This window comes from Tiliqua scincoides, chromosome 7, assembly GCF_035046505.1.
Source record: "Tiliqua scincoides isolate rTilSci1 chromosome 7, rTilSci1.hap2, whole genome shotgun sequence".
NCBI classification, from domain to species: domain Eukaryota; kingdom Metazoa; phylum Chordata; class Lepidosauria; order Squamata; family Scincidae; genus Tiliqua; species Tiliqua scincoides.
Window position 1 is genome coordinate 28,043,739 of NC_089827.1, and position 19,799 is coordinate 28,063,537.

A 19,799-nucleotide genomic window follows, 5' to 3' on the forward strand; every position below is an offset into this window, starting at 1 on the left:
TGCATGGTGTCTCTGAACAGAGCTAGAAAAGACCTGAATTTGAATAATCGGAAAGCCACTGCCAGTAAAGCCATCGGAAAGCTTAGACAGTATTGAGCTAGATGAGCCATTGTTCTAACCTGGTGGGCGTCAGGATTGGCAGTGGTGGCAAAGCCTTAAATCATTCCATGCTCCGGCCTCCTTTCTTCACTGTCTATCTTTGCAGAAACTCACACTGGGCAGCCATTTCTGCTGCTCATCACCCAAGAGGGCTGTGCATCTGCCAGGCGCAAGTTTCTGCAGAGATCAGCAGCAAAGATGGGAGGCAGCAGCGTGGAACACTAAAACTTTGCCATCGCCACACCACCTAACAGTATAAGGCTGCAATCCTATATGTGCATTCCTGAGAATAACTTCATTGAACACAGAGGGACTTCCTTCTGAGTAGACATGCATAGGATTGTGCCATAAAGCAGCTTCTTATACTCTCACATCCTTCTTGGTGCTGTCCATATATGACCACCAATTTTTTAGCAACAGTTGATCAAATTGGAGTGGGAGCAACTTTAGCGTTAGGAAATTTTGCTCTGTCATGGAATCCTATTGACCCCTCTCAGCAGCATAGGTATGTGCATTCTAGTTGCTTCCTGGAAAAACAAAATGTCATTTTATTGCATTTTTATCCCATACTCGCTTTAAGTAACTTAGGGTGAGGTACACACAGATACAGTGGGCCTGCTGTATCAGCAAATTTGGAACCCACAAATTTCATTATTTCATGAAATAATGAATTAATGAAGGAAATAATGACAGATTTCATTTGGGAGGCTTTAGAAGGTCACTTTCGGTTTTTAAAAAAACCCAAGAAGTGACATTTTAAGTCCCAAAAAAGCCTTTGGTGGGCCAGGGAGAGCTTTATCATCATCTGCAGGTTTCCTTATCCACGGGGGGCGGGGGGGGGGGGTGTCCTGGATTGGAACGCCCATGGATTATGTGGGACGCCCTGTATATCTTTAGAACAGAGCTATAAATTTGGTTTAAAGTGAGAGTGACTGGTCCAAGTTTACTCTGAAAGCTTTGTGACTGAACAAAGTCACAGTACTCCCTGGTCCAAAAGTCTGGGTAGTGCATCAGGTGCAATGTACTGTCCATCCTGAATCTTTAGAAATGGTTCTGAAATGTGGAATGGCATTGCCCTGGGAGAAGGTAATTTTGTTTGAGTTTGCACTCACTTTGTGCAGTAAAACTGTCTAATTTCAATCACTTGATATGTTAATGTGTCAACAGAAGGTACACATCTTTTTTTCTTCTTTGTAAATTCAACCAACATACTTTTTTGTTTTTACACTCTTATTTTTCTTTAATTTTTTTCAGTTTCCCTAATAGCATTTACAACTATGGCTCTCTTAGCTATAATGGAGTTCATGGTATATCGAGATACCTGGATGAAATACGAGTATGAAGTAGATAAGGATTTTACTAGGTAATTTTTCTCTTATTTGCTTCTTAAACCTTTATCTCATTGCTGCCTTAAAAAATTCTCTTCACAGTCATAAGACAAAAACTTCCACATTTTCATTTTAGTCTGTGCAGTGGTGTAGCTAGAGGGAGTGCAACACACTATGTTTTGCAGGGAACTTCATCACAGCATGCAAGCAAGCCCTTCCCTTGCAGCCATTTCAGGCCACAAGACAAAACGGAGGCAACACCACCCCTCTAGCTATGTCGCCAAGTCTGTGATGCCTTAGTAACGGCAACACCCCGGTGCTTGAGAGACTGAAAAACAAAATTATTGCTAATCTCCTGGGGACCAGAAGAATTCAGAAGATACACACTTAATTCTGCCATGGTAGATAGCAGAAGATGGTAGAATCCAGACATATTCAGACCCCAAGCAGTTGGGAGGGTGATTTGGTTCTCCTAGGCTTAATTCATACTTTACCCTGGCAACATGGGAGCTATTTCTTTGTGTATGGATACTGACCAAATTAGTCCTGTAATGTCTGCAAGAAGCAGTCATATGGGACATGGTGGCTACTTCAATACTACCATCACCCTTCTTCTCAGGGTTGGTAACTATGTCAGTCTTCTTGAACTATGTGATACAACATAGTCCTATGGACAGTATGTAATAAGCAGTGTGAGAGCCACTGATGCAGAAGCAGTCCACACACTGCCTTGATGTGTATGCACCAGCTCTTTGTATTAAAGGTCTGACTGCTGCTGGTATTGCTAGTTCTTCCAGTTGTGGGTTTAGCAACTAAGGGCCCAATCCTATCCAATTTTCCAGTGCCAATGCAGCCCTGAGGAAAGTCGGCAAACATTCCCTTAGCTTGAGGATAGCCTCCATTACTGCCTCTGCCCCTCCCCCAGCAGAATGCAGCATATGTCCCATTGGGATTGCTGCATCAATGCTAGAAAGTAGGATAGGACTGAGCCCTAATTTTGCTAATAGACTTGAGGGGCCAGTATAGCTGTAACATGACCCATCTCTTAACCTTGGTTAACTGCAAATGGGCTGTAGGGCTGTGTATAACCACTCAGAGTATGAATTCTTCTTGTTTTCTCATGGTTAAACTTGGTAAAGAGTTACATGAGGGTCAGTGGTAACCATGGTTAATGCTAGCCTGTTGTTGAGTTTGCTGTTACCTATGATTTTTTTTCACCAGATTTTTTAACCTGGTTAACATTCCTTGCCTTCAGTAACTTAGGGTGTCTTCTGTGTCCTGAACTGGGAGAACCTTTTTATTTTTTGACCTCATGCAGACCAGTGTGTTCGTTTGCCATATGCTTTCCTGCTATCCATTTGCTTTGGGGAACTGTGACCTTCTTGCTTTTCTTTTAGAAGCTGCTGTGATATTAACACTTTCAAAAATGAAAGCTGTTATGTATTTTGGCTCCTCACTCAGTTGTCATAGAGAAGATTTGACACCAGTCTAATAAAGTGATAAAATAAAAGTGGTATCTGCAAATTCTGAGGTGCTTCCTTGCAAAAACAAACAAACAAAAAAAACCCAAGGTGAAAGTGAGTCTTCCACAAATGCTAATTTTGGCCTATTGGTTAAATTTAACTGTGTAGCTCCCTAGAAATAAAAAGTTATTTTAAAAAATCCTTAAACAGCCCTTTCTGTGTACAGTAGATACGCATGATATATAAATGTTTCTAATTATAGTCTTTCCTAAACTTCTATTCAAGCATTTCTCAACCAGTGGTACTGGTACCACTGGTGGTACTCAAAGTGGTGTCCAGCAGTACACATGAGACTCCCAGACTCCTGCCGCCTGGCCGCAAGACCAGCAATGCAACGTGACAAGCAATGGTAGGAGGCTTGGCTAGGCAGGCAGAGCTCCAGAGTGCTCAAAAAAGCCCTGCCGTCCGCCCTGAGCCTCTTACCAGTATTTGTGGCATTGTATCTGGTCTCCCAGTCCAGAAGTAACTGGCAGTGACATCATCACTAGCTACCTCTGGTGGACCAAGCAAAGTGGTGTAGTGGGGGGACGACAAACGCTGTTCTAGACAGTTCTTCAAATATTTGTACAAGTACTGTGGAAGTTTAGCATGTTATTTGTACAGGCTATGGCAGGGGTATCAAACTCGTTTTATACCAAGGGCAGAAAGGCATTCATGGTGTCTGTTGAGGGCTGAAAGTGATGCTGTTAGGCAGAAAGGATTGTCATTAAACAGGTCATAACCAAATTAAGCACTTTTTCTCACTTAGGAATTCATTAGCTGCAAAATGACAGAAGAGAAAATACATAAATCTGTATCATATTTCAAGATATGGGAGAGCCCAATTTTTGTGCTGGCTGCCCTTTCAGCAGTAACACCTCAGCACTGCTCAGCAGCTGAGAGCCTGAGGGCCAGATAAAAAGCTTCCTCAGGTCGCATCTGCCCCTCGGGCCTTATGTTTGACACCCCTGGGCTATGGTATAGTTCACATGGAGATTATTTACAGTGCAATCTATGCATGTCTACTCAGAAGTAAGTTCCTACTATCTTCAAAAGGATAGTATATCTGTGATATGTGTATATAGGATTTCAGCCTTACTTCCAGTTATTGTGTAGAAGTTTCTGGAGAATTTGCACCTGTTGTCTTCACAAACATACAATTGGATAAAGATGTATATACAGAAACATTTCTTTAAACAGAAATGCCAACTTGGCTCCTTTCTTCCTTCCTCTGGAGGATGGGAACATATGCAGAGGTGAAGCAAATTAAGCTGCTCATGTTCAGGTAGCCTAATTAAAACTTCGTGCAAGAAGAAGCTATTTCTTCAAGGCTGTAGGATTAATTGGCCTCAGAGGAGAATGCTCACATTTTCCTGTGCTTAGTAACTAAATATGTTGTCTAGCAATTATTTATAAAGTACCATGCTGAACATTATTTACTTGAGATCAGAGCCAGCGGTTTAACTGGCTGGTTTGGGAAGATCTATGTAGGAAAGAAGTCATGCTTATGCTGGTGTGAGCTGTTGCTTTAATTTCTACAGCACACCCTTAATAAGGTCATTCAGATACATTTTTTAATCATTCAAGGAGGGTTGGGAACTAGCCCTGTGTTCACATGCTTCCTCTTTCCACTGCCCTTCTCAAGTTCAGCTTAGTGGACAACTTCCCAATTTGATCAAACCACAGTTTACCATTACATTTGTATTGATGAACTATGCAATCCTGCAAACCTGGATTGCAAACCACAGAAGCAAATCCAGAAAATCCAGAACCTGGATTTGTATACACAGAAGGTCAAATCTGACAACCAATCAAACTGTGGTTTATTTGGTTGGGACTGTGACTTTTGTCGCTTCTGAGTTCAGGTACTTCTTCTTTTCCTCATCCCTTATCTCCTCTGCTCATATCCCAAGGAAATTATGGTTTGTTAACCCACAGCTCTGTGGCCGATTCGAAACCGGAGCTATTGTTTTAACTGAACCACAATTCAGTGTTTTGTGCAAACCACAATTAAACTGGCATATGAAACCAAGATTCAGCTCTGGTCTAATCAAGGTTAATAAATCATAGTTAACAAACCATGATTCATGGTGCATGAGCACAGCAAACCATGACATCCATATTGGAGCTCCACACTGGAGTTCAGGAGGTAGGTGGAGGGGCATGTGAACCTCCAGAAGGTTAGAAGCTCTTTTCACACTTGGAAAAATGTATCAACCTAGAATGTTAGATACACAGTAAAGAAGGTAGGGCAATTATACAAACTTTAATGGTGTTTATAAGGTATGTCTTGGGGGAGTGTGTGTTTAAAACACGTTTTATATTTTGTGCAGCAAGAATATTGAAAATTAAGTTTCATTAAGGCCTCAGGAAGTAAAGAGAATCCTTGGTGACATGCCATGTTTTTGTAATTCATAGATGCCTTCCCATGCAAAACTGTTGTGAAACTAATTTTTCATATGTGTTCTTATTTTCAGTAAATTAAGAATAAATATAGATATTACTGTTGCAATGAAGTGTCAATGTAAGTATTTTCAGGCAATGCAATTCTTTTTTTATTCTAATATTACTATGTTGTCACTGTAAAAAACTCAGCTTAGAACTACAAATCATCCACAAAAATGAGGTTGATGCCAAAAATAGCATCCCCATATTGACCTCTTCTTCCAACCATGTAGGATCACCTGCTTCATGTTGTGATAGCATCATACTTAGTGTTTCCCTGCAAGCAGCAGCTACTGACATGGAGGAAGGCTAGAAAAATGCACACTGCAGTACTACCAGGTTGACATGGATTAAGTGATTCTACATGTCCTGGGAAGGGGAGGAATTCAGCAGCTGAATGGATTTTTAGTGGTAATTGCCACTAAAATTTTTGCCTTTGAATAATATGCATAATTTTGTCATGGTTTTTCATTTTCCTTAAGAGAAGGAATGATAGGATAGAAATGTGAATTGTGCATTTCATGAGAATGTAAGAACAGCCCCGCTGGATCAGACCATAGGCCCATCTAGTCCAGCTTTCTGTATCTCACAGTGGCCCACCAAATGCCCCAGGGAGCACACCAGATAACCTCATCCTGGTGCGCTCCCTTGCATCTGACATTCTGACATAGCCCGTTTCTAAAATCAGGAGGTTGCACATACACATCATGGCTTGTAACCCATGATGGTTTTTTCCTCCAGAAATATGTCCAATCCCCTTTTAAAGGCATCTAGGCCAGATGCCATCACCACATCCTATGGCAAGGAGTTCCACAGACTAACTACACGCTGAGTAAAGCTAAAGTGAGCTAATATGGAGCCCAAATCTCTGAAATAACCACATCCTTTCTTAATTAGAGGTTTCTGGGAACCTTTTTGTGAATTGGTGACCCTTAAATTTATTTGTTAATTGCAGACAGGGTCTAGGAGAGGGGCAGTACAGGGGGTAATTTGTACCCAGGCCCAGGGTCAGAAAGGGGGCCCAGGAGTCAAAGAAGGTGGCCCAGAAAGTTCCTGAGATCTGACATTTTCCTATCTTTCCTGGACTAACTGCCAGCGCATAATGCTGGGGCACAACCATGTGCATGCAGTGTTAACTGCTGCTGCAAGCCATACACATCAGGCCCAGGAAAGCATCCATGACCCTCCTTAACAGAGTGTCAAATCTGGGAGGAAACTGGCCTGCAACAGTAGCTCTTTGGCTTGTGGATCCCATAATCATGGAGGAGTGTATGGAAGCTCAGGGATCCAGCTGTGTGTTTACAGCTGCTGCAGAAGTTCATTTTGATCCATTCTTGTGTAAGCCTAAATACGATAATGCTAATATTCTGCAATCAATTTTCTATATTCTAAAATTTTTAGAGAGACTTAGGAGTGTGTTTGATTTTCCATATTACTTTATCTAACTGCTAATGCTGCATAGTCGGGTAGACCTGGACTCTGCATCAAGAAGCGTAGTAAACCTGACCTTCAAAGACTATTGTGGCTATCAGCACCCTCGCCTGCTCTATTTTGCCCCTCCCCATTCTGCCTGCCCCCATTGCCCCCTTCCTCTTTGGGAAGGGGCCCTGAAGAAACTTTGTACCCCCTGCTGAAATTCCTCTCATAGGCCCTGATTGCAAGTGCTGACAGTAGTCTGTACTAACAAGCACCACATGTTACTGTCTTGTAAGAAGTTCTGACACTTTCAGAGCACTCGTTAGGGTGTTTGTATGTCCTCTCCTTGACATGTTACAGTTGGCTGATTTGAAAAGCTCGTATTTCACAACCATATTTGTATGTGCTCTGATTAATACATCAGTCCCATTAGAAGAAATAGAGTTCTTCCCTTTCTTATGGTTAGGCTTGTAAAGATCAGTAAATATGAATTTTATAGGACTTTTCTGATTTTTCTCTGTCTCTCTTCACACTTTAACTTGAAAAAGATATTGGAGCTGACGTTTTGGATTTGGCAGAAACGATGGTTGCTTCTGCAGATGGATTAGTTTATGAACCAGTAAGTTGATTCGGTTTTATTTATAAAAGATTCTGTTATCCAATGGCTCACTGTGCGCTTGAATGGAGAAGACATCAAAGTGTCTATCCCAGTGTTTCTCAAACTGTGGGTTGGGACCCACCAGGTGGGTCATGAGCCCATTTCAGGTGGGTCCCCATTCAATTCAGTGTTTTATTTTTAATATATCAGACTTGATGCTGCCATAGTATGTGACTGCATTTGGGGAAATGTTACAGACCAGTACTTTTAACAAGCTGCTTTAGTAAATGGGAACTTAATTCTGGATAGGATTGCAGCCTAGGATTGTTAAAAAATTTCCTGCTTGATGATGTCACTTCTGGTCATGGCATCACTTCCAGTGAGTCCTGACAAATTCTCATTCTAAAAAGTGGACCCCGGTGCTAAATGTGTGAGGACCACTAGTCTATCCCATTGTGCTCTTATTTTGTTGAACCTTGATGGAAAACAATCCAATCCCTAGTATATATGCACTCCCTAGCATGTATGCAATGCTGAAACAGAGACGCCTGCGTTGGCTTAGTCATGTTGTGAGAATGGATGATGGCCGGATCCCAAAGGATCTCCGCTATGGAGAACTCGTGCAAGGAAAGCGCCCTACAGGTAGACCACAGCTGCGTTACAAGGACATCTGCAAGAGGGATCTGAAGGCCTTAGGAGTGGACCTCAACAAGTGGGAAACCCTGGCCTCTGAGCGGCCCGCTTGGAGGCAGGCTGTGCAGCATGGCCTTTCCCAGTTTGAAGAGACACTTGGCCAACAGACTGAGGCAAAGAGGCAAAGAAGGAAGGCCCATAGCCAGGGAGACAGACCAGGGACACACTACACTTGCTCCCAGTGTGGAAGGGATTGTCACTCCCGAATCGGCCTTTTCAGCCACACTAGACGCTGTGCCAGAACCACCATCCAGAGCGCGATACCATAGTCTTCCGAGACTGAAGGTTGCCAACATAGATGGAAAACAGGCAGTGGTAGCAGATGGTGGCAGGCAGTGTGACAGAGGTTCACAAAGGTTCTCTCTGTAGCTGGCGCAAATCTGAGGAGGGAAAGGGGCTGAGGAGGCTGCTGGCGGAGGGGATAAGATCCAGGGGATAGGCGGAGGGGATGTATCACTGCTGGATCTACCCACTCCTTCAGCCTCCCTGCCTAGTTTTGTCCCTCCACCCCACCCCTGCTGCTGCCTTACCAGTGGCTGCCGCAAAGTCCAGCAATGGATGGGGAGCACTGCCACTGGTTGCAGTAGTGCTCCCAGTATGGCCACCGCTGTTGCAATCTGCTCCAGGTGGCTGCATAGGTTTGGGCTGTTAGTGTATCGGGTACAGTGTAATGGCTATCAGTGCAAGTCGGAACCTAGTAGATTCTAAAGACAAATTTTTACAAATGATCCTATTTAACAGTTACTCTGGATTACACTGTCTTCCCAAATATTTAACGTCATAAAATACAGCTTTACTTGTGATATAAAATTCAACACTTGAATCTGTCTTCTTCCATTTCTTCGATAGATGATATAGTCCTTTTAGCAGATAATCATTTAGTAGAATAGCCAAATTTTAATTCAAAGATGTTAAATGTATATCAAAGATGTTAAATGTAGAATAGCCAAATTTTAATTCAAAGATGTTAAATGTATATCAAAGATGTTAAATGTAGAATAGCCAAATTTTAATTCAAAGATGTTAAATGTATATCAGTTGTGTAGCACTTGTGTTTCTTCTATATCATTCTCTGTCTACAGTAACCAGCAGCTTTAACAATAGCAAGTAGCTGGGAAAAGTGAAAAATTGAATTTCTTTATTTTCTTTCTGAGAAAGAGAGAATGAACATCATTCACTGTAAATAATGTTCTACTATATTAGCTGCAGCAATGATATATAACTGATTGTGCAAGCATGTACCAGAGATTGATAGGCACTGTTCACATGTAGAAGTAAACATCTACACATGACCAGTTGTATGCAGGTTTGCATTTTCTGATCTATCTTCTTCATTGCAGGTAATATTTGAACTCAGTCCCTTGCAAAGAGAGTGGCAAAGGTACTATCTAAGAACAATATTGCGTACATCTGTTAAAACTAAGACATGAAAATAATCACTCTTAATGTGCAAAAGTGTTATATTGTGTCCTTTGCATTTTGAGTGATCTCTGGTCATTATCCTGCAATAAGTCTTGCCCATGGGGATTGCAAATGTTGAGCTGTATTTTCTTTACTTTCAAAACTCTTTGAGTGTTGTAATAAACAGAAAAGGTATTTCATGTTTGCTTTCTTACGCTTAAATGCGTGCCATTGTTCTTGATAGTTAGCTGTATTTGGACCTTCCTCTGTTCTACTGAATCCTTAATCCGAGTAGGGAAGAAATGGAACAGGGGGTGTGTTTACTATTGGTAAAGAAGAGAGTGTGAAGACTCTCCACATGGCAGACTACAGGATGTGATCGGTGGGTCTATATTTATCTTTGTGGATCACAAGTTGTGCAGGCCTACTCTGTCTCCTGGAGTAAGCCATATTTAGGTGCTGCAGTGTCTTGCTGTGATAAACTCACAAGTCAGTCACTGAGCTGTTTGTCATGTCACCCTTGCTTGTCTTGCATCTTATCATTTCTGCAATGTTGAGTGTGTGCGCATGTACATGTAATGTTAAATATTAAGCAGTTTTATCATGTTTGTATTTAAGATCTGCTGAATTGTTTTTTGTGTTATGTATCCAAATTATAGGATGCTGCAGTTGATTCAGAATCGGTTGCAGGAAGAACACTCTCTTCAAGATGTAATATTCAAAAGTGCATTTAAAAGTGCTTCGACAGCATTACCGCCAAGGTAAGTGGGTGCTTTCTATGACTAGTTGATTTATATTGTCCTTCACTTTTAGCATGTAATGTAAAGAAACTGAATTATGTCTAAACATGTTGTGACCCTACACCTGCTTATTTAGATGCAAATTTCATTTTTGCAGGGAAGCTGTATAAATGCCACAAATGTTTGAGGTGGCCTGTGTATTACCAAAAGAGTTGGCAAGGGGTGGTATTAATAAATATTTCCCTTTTAAAAGGTGAAGAGACACTAGCCCTTAGTGCAGCTTTTAGAGAGAGAATGTAGCCAAAATGGAGTTCCTAGTTCTGATAAAAGGGGCTGTGGACTGGATGCAGATCAGCTTAATGCAGTGAATTCCACTCCCTCAAAAGGCTAAGAGAGAAATTGTTTCAGTTTTCAAAGGATTAAGATTTATTATCTAAAAAAGAATACACCACAAATACCCTTTTTCCCAAAACTCATTGACGATCCAATAATTAGTCCTAACAAGTGTGTGATATATTCATGTTTCATGGTGGATGGAGATGTATGCATAGTGTTTTGGGTGTACTGCAGAAATAGGCAAAGGGGAAAATTTTTCAGGAAAGAAGGTTTAGGGAATCTTTGCTCTTTTATCTCCGTCTTTAGGCTAAGATGGAGAAAGGTGGGAGGGGAGAGGGGGAGAGAAAAGATGTTGGAGAGAAATAGTGTCCATTTGAGGTATATGGATCCATAGCACAGTAGCCCATGATGCAATGCAGCACTGGTAGTAGTTGGTAGGGACAGGCAAGGTGGACATGGGTAGTGCTGCCTGTATACACTGTCCAAATTAACTATGAGGGCATAATAATCGAAAGTAAGTGAAAATAATGTTGGAAAGACATTACTTTTAACACAAGAGAAGGGTTTTGTGTACTCTTTTTCGGGGGGAGGAGATAAATAAGCCAAAACACAAATGTTCAAAATGGAGGTAGCTTGGCTCAGGGACTGCAGGGGATAGGAAGAAGGCCTCTAGTAACAGTATTCACACTTTGCTGCTATTTTCCACAACTATAACTCATTTACCTTTCTTCCAACAGGGAAGATAACTCACTACAGCCAGCGGATGCTTGCAGAATTCATGGGCACCTGTATGTTAATAAAGTAGCAGGGAATTTTCACATAACTGTGGGCAAGTATGTTCATTTCATTTACTGAAAACACTACAAGTTGCCCAACCCTCCCTCCCTCATCAAAGTTTTGGGTGTACTGATTTGTCTCTCCTGTTCATGTGAATTCTAGTCTTGGTGTTCAGATATGTTTGAGCTGTTGCTTCAGTTGCACCTGGGAGAGAAACTGGTGCTCATTCATCCACATGTGCATTGATGTGTGCCCTGAACTTGTGTACAGGTTTCTAATATTGTGACAGTCCTATATATTCTACCAGATTTTGTTGCTGAATAAATCCATCCTATTAGCATGGCTTGGAAGTGACTGGCCTGGACTCCTGCCAGCCCATTTCTTTTTTGGCAGGGGCATGAGAAGAGTATGACCCATTCATGTTCTCTTTTTTCTCTTTTTCCCCTTTTTTTAAATATTCTGTTCTCTGTTGCTCCTGCAGTCCTCTATGAACATACCAAGGTTGTTCAGTATTGCGGGAGCTTACCTGCCTGCCACCTCATTAGTCTCTTCAAAACTAAGCTACTTATCTCTTCTGACAAGTTTTCCTTGTTTTATCTCAGGAGCCTCTAAACTTTTTGGCTAAAGGGCCATATCAAATATCTGGCACAGTGTCAAGAGCCAGAAAAAAAATTTAAATATAAAATTTAAATGAATACATTAGAAATGGAACTTAGATGAATGAATAAATGGGCTCCAATGCCCAGGATTTCTCCAAGCAGCAACACAGCCCAAGAAATAAAGCGCACACTTACCGGTAAATGGACCCCCATTCCCCTACCCCACAGTCACAACTCTGATTGTGTTTGGTCAACTGGGCTAGAGGCTCTCAAGGGTTCAGAGGCTGGCTGTGGGTTGGATAGAGGCTTGCCGCGGGCCGCATCTGGCCCCTGGGCCGGAGTTTGGGGACCCCTACTTTATCTTAATCAGCTTGTTATTTTTGTCTTTCTTTTCATAACCATGTTTTGTGATTTAATGTTTCTGCCTCTGCAGGTAAATTTTGTGACCTTTGAAATTTCCTTCTGTCAGCTTCCGAACTCTTCATTCATCTCTCATTCCGCTGTTACAATCTCAGTCTCTGTGTGCTTTAGTCTTTTTGTTTTTTTGTTTTTGTCTTTAAAAGTGTCAATATGCAGTTTGCATAACAGTCACAAACCATGTGCAGTAAAGCCTCATTTACCAACAGAGCTTCTTAAAATGCTTTCACTGAATTACTTTAATGAAGTCAGCACTGTTGCCTGGTAATTTGAATGCTAGTCAAAGCTATGTTAGTGTCTATACTTAACCTTTATTTTATGGATTGTGTAAAGGAATTGATTTGTGGATTTAATTGTGTGCTTCCCTGCATGACAGACAAAAAATATCTGTGTCTTTGTAAACTTGAAACTGATGATCTTCTCTGAAAAGGTTATGAACTGCTGACTTCAGTCTGTCTTCCTTGTGGCATCCTTCAATTTTAAACCTTGGCTTCTCTCTCTTTCCTTAGGGCAATTCCCCATCCGAGAGGCCATGCACATTTGGCAGCCCTTGTGAGTCATGAATGTAAGCCATTTCTGGTACCTTGCTTAGATACTTTGTAAGCTATGATATGTTTCAGGTGCATATACGTAGAAATCAACAATGAAATAAGGTTTTCGTACTTAGAATGTTGTGTGATTAAAGAGCACTGAGTGCTTCTGAGCACTAGGACCAAAATCAGTTTTTAGGGAGTGGGTTATGAGATTATATGCACTTCCTTCTGCATCCCTTCCCTTTCTTATGTGCAGATTTCTCCCTGATCCTTGTGTCCAAGTTTTGCCTTATGTATGGCCATTGTCAAACATTCATAGCTGAAAGGAAACCAGATATGCTCCTCAGTCCTTTACCAGGTTTCAGAAATGGTTATACATAATGCTGCAGCTGGATAGTTCCTGCAGCTGGACAGGAGGAATTCATCTGCAAAAGAAGAAGAGCAGGTTCATGTGCCTTAATCTGTAAATTCTAGTTTTGATTGTAGGCTTGAATTGGGCAATATAATATTTTGAAATATGACCATCTATGGTGCTTTTAGTTACTTTTATTCTTTTGCTGTTGAAAAGCAAATACTCATAATAAAAATAAGGGGAGCAACAGGTCTTAGTGACAATGAACTCATTAGCTGTTTTTATAAGCACTTTGTCTTAATGTTTTGACTCAATCTTGTCAAATGTTTCTGTTTGTAAAATAAACCTTTTAAAAATGCTTATGTTCATAATAGAAGCCTTGCTTGATTAACGTTTACCATTTTAAAGCTTGGCCATTTAACAGATGGCATAACTTGTAACAGATATTGTAATATAAACTGCAATGTTATAGTGGCTTTTATTACTTGTTTTTCAGCATACAACTTCTCACACAGAATAGATCACTTGTCGTTTGGAGAGCTCATCCCAGGGATTATTAATCCTTTAGATGGTACAGAAAAGATTGCTTCAGACTGTAAGTATTTCACATCTGAGAAAAAGTTTGGTTCATTGGGATAGTCCATTCTTTCTTGTAATGGAGGTGTATTATACTACATCTTAGGGAGCAATCCTAAGCCCTTATATCCCTGCTTTCCAGCACAGACATAAGGGCAATGCAGCTCTGAGGTAAGGGAACAAACATTTCTTTACTTTGAGGAGGCCTCTGTGAGTGACACCCAACTGCAGGTTGCAGCACATGTCCCATTGCCTGGAAAGCACTGACATAAGGGGTTAGGATTGTGCCCTTAGAGTGATATTCTTAACATCTCCAGTTATACCTTAATTCAGTGACAGAGAATGTGCTTTGCATACAAAAAGTCTCAGGTTCAATCCCTGACATCTCCAGATAAAGTGAGATCCTGAAGGTCTGTCACCAGTGATAGTAGGTGGTACTGATTTACGTGGACCAGGTACCTTTACTGTTCAATTTTTGCATTTCTGCTCCACCGCAAAGAATTGCCATTTTATATAGGCTAACATGTATTTTGATTTGTAAGCTTTTTGTTCCTCAATTATCAGGCTACATGAAACACTATCCTGCTAGGATGTGCAAGTCTTTTGATAGACATCCAGAACTTACCTTCTAACATTCTTAGATGGAAACTGATATGTATGAAACTGCCATTGCACTAACATCTTTTTTTAGTACTTTCCCCATTCCAAATCTTTTTGTAGTAGGTTGCTTTGGTGCATCATCACTTAATACCAAAGCTTCCTTTGCTACTGTTCTGTCATTGGGGAAATTTCTTGTTTCAACTTAAGCTACAATAATTTGACCAGCGATAAGCATATTGCCTATTTTATAGCCCATCCAATGTCAGGGTAGCACTGGTGGCCTGTGCACTACCCCAGCAATGGCCACTGCAAACATGTTGCAAGGCACGTTGCGGTGGCTGGGAGGGGAGAGATGCTGGTAGAGAGGCCAACACTGGTTGGCACTGGGCCACTGCTCAAGTGGGACAAGCAGCAAGAAAATGTGGTGGTGAGTGCACTGTTGGGGGGAGAGAGCTGGAGGAAGGCAGGGAGGGGCCAAAACTGGGTGGGGGAGGATGAGCCAGGGGTCAGTTTAGACCCAGGAGGGGGGCAGGAATGGAAACCTCAGCTGCCACTGAATCCTATCCCCCACTCCCTGGCCGTGGAGCATTCCATTGGGGCAGCTGGGGCTCTACACAGGGTAAGGGAACCAAAGTTCCCTTACACCAAGGAGACGTCCAGCTGCTTCCCTGTCCCTGCAGATACAGTGGTAACCATTTCATCACGGCTGTACCATCTTGAGGCAACTGGAGATAGGATTGGGCCCTAACCTGTAATTTATTTCACTGTTCTCCTGATATTCATTTAGTTTTCTCAACAAGAAACACAGGGGATCTAATGGCAGTTTTGCTCTTGTTTGTTTTATACAACATATCTCTGTTTTCAGTGTGCTGATTTACATAATAATAATACAGGTATTTATATACCGCCTTTCTTGGTTGCCAGATTTCTCCTTAGACTTTATTCAAGGCGCTTTACATAGGCAGGCTGATTAAATCCCCGTAGGGATTTTTACAATTGAAAGAAGGTTCTATCTTTCAAGAACCACAACATTCAGATGTTTCTTTCTGATCTGGTTTCACATTCTGGCCTCCATCCTCCCACGCTCAGAGCAGATGGAATAACTCGGCTCAGCTTGTGCGGCTGCTTCAAGGTCGCACGGTGCCAGTGGCCTCGAACTGGCGACCTGTGGATGCTATCTTCAGGTAAATGGAGGCTCTACCCTCTAGACCAGACCTCCAGTACTTTATGTTCACCCTTTTCATAAGAAAATCTTTCAAAACAGTTTCCTAAGCTGCCATCTACTGAGAAACTTTGTCCTTCCTGACATATTTGCTTCTGTCAGCTATTAATGTTCATACTGAATATTGTCTTCCATCCTAATTTAATTTGCAAATTAATTCCTTTGTGTGCCTTTTGAACTTAACTTTTTACTTATTTAGAAAGGAGCTAAAGGAGTATGTGTATGGCTATATCAAAGCATGAGGATATTTGTAGTAAAGGATAAACCCTATTGATTGTTTGCAGTTTGTGAAGATACAAAGCAGTGACATCACGTTACCAAAGAACTGTACCATGAATAATGTTTATGTTGGTAAAATTCTGCAGTTCTGAAAACTCTTACTGTTCAAGGCGCAGTATGTTCCAAGTCTAGAATAAGGATGCAGTCCTAACCAACTTTCCAGCACTGGCATAGCTGTGCCAGTGGGGCATGTGCTGCATCCTGTAGTTGGGAGACAGTCATGGAGGTCTCCTCAAGGTAAGGCAATGTTTGTTCCCTTACCTCAGAGTTGCATTGCCCTTATGTCAGTGCTGGAAATTTGGTTAGGATTGCGCCATAAATGTTGTATGTATGCCTGTCTATACTATTTGGCCTGCCAATGCATTACATTTTACAAACCATAATTTATGCTTTAAAACTTCAGGCGTCTCCACTTCAGTCAAACTCACATTTTAGGTTTCTTTTGACTGTTGGTTTCCTTTATGATGGGTCTAGTTTTAACAAGTATCCTTTCATTTTTCCTTCAGACAACCAGATGTTCCAGTACTTTATCACAGTGGTGCCAACAAAACTCCATACATATAAAATTTCAGCAGAAACGCATCAGTTCTCAGTGACAGAACGGGTAAGAACAGCTCATGAAAAGCTAGTAATGCTTGCTAATTAACTGTTTTGTTTTGTTGTACATTTTTCATTGCGAAAAGGACAAGAGAAAATAAGTTACTGTTCCAAAAGATACATTTCTTTAATAAAATTAACCACATGATAAAAAAATACATGAAGTATGTCTTTAGGTACATTTTGGCCAAATCATCTATGACAAAAATTCAAAAATAAATACCACTTCTCCCTGAATAGATTTCTAATTTATCTTCATGAAACCTTTCTTCAATGTACTGTATTACAATATTACTGTATTACATTGAAGAAGGCATCCATTGAAGACATCAATTTTGATGCCATCTGAATCTTAGCACTTAATAGGTTCTCTGTTTTCCTCTCTTACACGGGTAAATTCTAGTCTTTCTGTTTTGATGTAATGTTGCAAAATTGTAACTGGTTTGTTTTTCTTGTCATTGCTCTCCAGGAAAGAGTGATCAACCATGCAGCTGGCAGTCATGGGGTGTCAGGGATTTTCATGAAATATGACATTAGTTCCCTAATGGTGACAGTAACAGAAGAACATATGCCCTTCTGGCAGTTTTTAGTGAGACTCTGTGGTATCATTGGAGGAATCTTCTCTACTACAGGTGATAGTTCAGATGTTACTGCAAAAGCCAAACATTCCTAATAGGAATATTTATTATAAAACATATTATATACCTACTAAATAGAGATACAATAACAATTTGTGTGTCTGTGCTATATAACAGATTATTCTGAGTCATGTAAAGCAGTTAACAATAAAACTGAACATTGGACATGCCTTCATATGTCTTTGTAGGGCTTTCCAAATGCTTTGAAGATACCCAAGTTTAACTGCACTTGCTCATATTCACCCCTTATTCAAAAAACCTCTGTTTGCATCCTCTCTTCCTTGTTCTTTGGATAAATGTTGACTCTTTTATTGAAAAAGGAATCTCTTTTCCATTGCTTGCCTTGGTACAGTGTCATGTATGTTGATGACACTATATATATTGTATTATTGTTTATAACCAATAAGCCCCAATGTCAGTTTAGATTCTGGTTTGTTTTGAGGAACCCCTTTTCTCTGAGTTTAGACATAATGGGGAGTTGTGACAAGTACATAAGCTAAAGGGGAAACTTTTGACATTCTTCTGCCCCATACATAGAGAAAAGGGGAGTGTGTGTGCCTAATGAGAGGGAAGGGCTGATTCATAGTTCTTAAATAAGTGTCTTGGTTGATAGTCTGAACCAATCCAGTGAATGTGACATACATGTTTGCAAATGCATAAATTGTGCTTCAGATGTAGTGTTGGGAGTGGTGTCCATTCCCTGCATAATTGATAAAGTCTAGGTTTGCCTCTGCCTAAAGTATGAAACTGTAGTTATCTTAACAATTACAAAGCTCTGTAGATAATACATAACTTCACTCGGTCTTTTACAACAGAGAATTAGAATGTCTTTAACTGTTATCTCATTGCAGGCATTTTACATGGCATTGGAAGATTCGTAGTGGAAATGATCTGCTTTTGTTTTAGACTGGGACCTTATAAATCTACATCTGTAAGTATTTTGAGTAATGCAAGCTAAGGCATTGTCTATGTATGTGGTTTGCATGGCAGGAAGCTGAAACAATGGCTCTTAACACTGGGAGAAAAGAACCACTGAACCCCATATTTGTGGGAGAAGGAAAACGCCTATGAATGCCACCCAGTGATTCTAATGATGCAGTCTGCACCTCACTGAACCCAGCGGCAAAGCTTCAGTAGAGTCTGAACCTTCAGGTTCCAGGAGTCTCTGCAGACATTGCATATGGCCCTGCTTATGACAAGGACTGCAGTGCATTTAAGGGTCTTTAAACACTTTGAAACAGAGTTATGGGATTTACCTGTAAAAAGAGTGGGTGGGTGGGTGCGTGGGTAACATAAAAACAGATAACATGTAAAGTTGTTGTTCCTTTTCTTTTATAGGTCAAGCTTCAAGGTGGTCAGCAAAACAACCATGTACCTCTAACGACAGATGACACTATGCATTAGCACCTTCTTCAGAAACTGTTTTCCTTTCTTTCTGCCTGATGCAGAAGACATATTTTTTATAACAAAACATTGTGCAATATGTTGACGCAGTGCTGATTGGCAGCAAAACAAATCAAGTCTTTTAAAAAAAACAAACAACAAAAACCCCTATCTGTGTGGCTTGTCTATCCTTTCAGAATTCAGAGAAAGACCAAGAAATTCCATGAGATCAGTTTCTCTTCTTGAATAATCTGGAGCATTGTTTGGATCTGACTGTAGCTAACAGTAAAACTAAACTATTTCACGGAAACTGCACCCTGACTGTCGAATTATCAACACACAGCACCAGATTTCAAGGGTTATGGACTCCCACAAAAGCTCATGTGCAAAGGGAATGAAGTTGGAGGAATATGTATTTTCAGCTTGCAGTGTGGGAGGAAAATTGTCAGGACCAGCTGAAGTTTTGTTGATGTGTTTTGTTTTTTAAAAAGGGACATTAAAGATGTTTGTTTCTCTCTTACACCTGGAGGTATGTAAGTGTTATGATGGGAAAAATTAAAATCCAGGAATGGAAGATGATACACAAGAAAGGAAGCAAACTGAAGTTTGCTGTTGGAGTGGATAGTTTGGGAGCAGCTGATGCAGCGGGTTGGGATTTTTTGGGATGCAATTTCTGCAGTGGGTTGGTTGTGGTTTTTTAGAGCAAATGTAAAAAAAAAAAAAGGTTTGAGCAAATAGTATTTATTTTTAAACAAATCCCATCAATCCTCAAAAGAAGGGATAGTCAAGAAATATTGTATGTTCATAATTTTTTTAATTGCCTAGGAAAGTGGCTGTCTGTTTCCCTAAAGGTTTTTTCTGGACATTGCACAAACAGGTATTGGAAGCTGGTTCAGATCTGGAGAATATTGCTGTGATTGAGTTAAATCCAAAGTTTAGAGGTGCTTTCCAAGTTTTCATGAAACTGTCTTCTTAGGTTACTCCCCTGTCCACACCTCAAATTCTACATTAATTGTTGTTCTGTAAGTTCTCAAACCACAATGACAAAAAATTGCAATAGAGGCAGCTCAGAAAAAAGCAGACACACTTAAGCCCACTGAAAGCATTGGGCCATTCTGGTGCCACACTGTTGCAGGCCTTGTTGCAAAGCTCTGCCATCCTCCCCCACATCATGTGGGTGCCCTAGATGGGTGGCAGCAGATGATAGACGGCAGCAGCTCCACCCACCCTTCACAGAATATTCTCTAAGGCAATGATTCCCAAACTGT

General features: G+C 40.8%; 1 protein-coding gene across 4 annotated transcripts in view; it reads left to right on the forward strand.

The window, feature by feature from the left end:
* The window catches only part of ERGIC2 (ERGIC and golgi 2), a 34,253-nt gene extending 15,202 nt beyond the window's left edge, over nt 1-19,051 (forward strand). For all 4 annotated transcript variants that reach the window (XM_066634278.1, XM_066634277.1, XM_066634279.1 and 1 more), the window contains 12 exons: nt 1,354-1,462; nt 5,407-5,453; nt 7,339-7,409; nt 9,422-9,462; nt 10,142-10,243; nt 11,296-11,391; nt 12,861-12,916; nt 13,733-13,831; nt 16,420-16,517; nt 16,980-17,142; nt 18,000-18,079; nt 18,487-19,051. In XM_066634278.1, the coding sequence (XP_066490375.1) occupies nt 1,354-1,462; nt 5,407-5,453; nt 7,339-7,409; nt 9,422-9,462; nt 10,142-10,243; nt 11,296-11,391; nt 12,861-12,916; nt 13,733-13,831; nt 16,420-16,517; nt 16,980-17,142; nt 18,000-18,079; nt 18,487-18,552 (1,028 nt within the window). In that variant the 3' untranslated portion in view covers nt 18,553-19,051. The remainder of the gene's footprint in view (nt 1-1,353; nt 1,463-5,406; nt 5,454-7,338; nt 7,410-9,421; nt 9,463-10,141; nt 10,244-11,295; nt 11,392-12,860; nt 12,917-13,732; nt 13,832-16,419; nt 16,518-16,979; nt 17,143-17,999; nt 18,080-18,486) is intronic.
* The last annotated feature ends 748 nt before the right edge of the window (nt 19,052-19,799 follow it).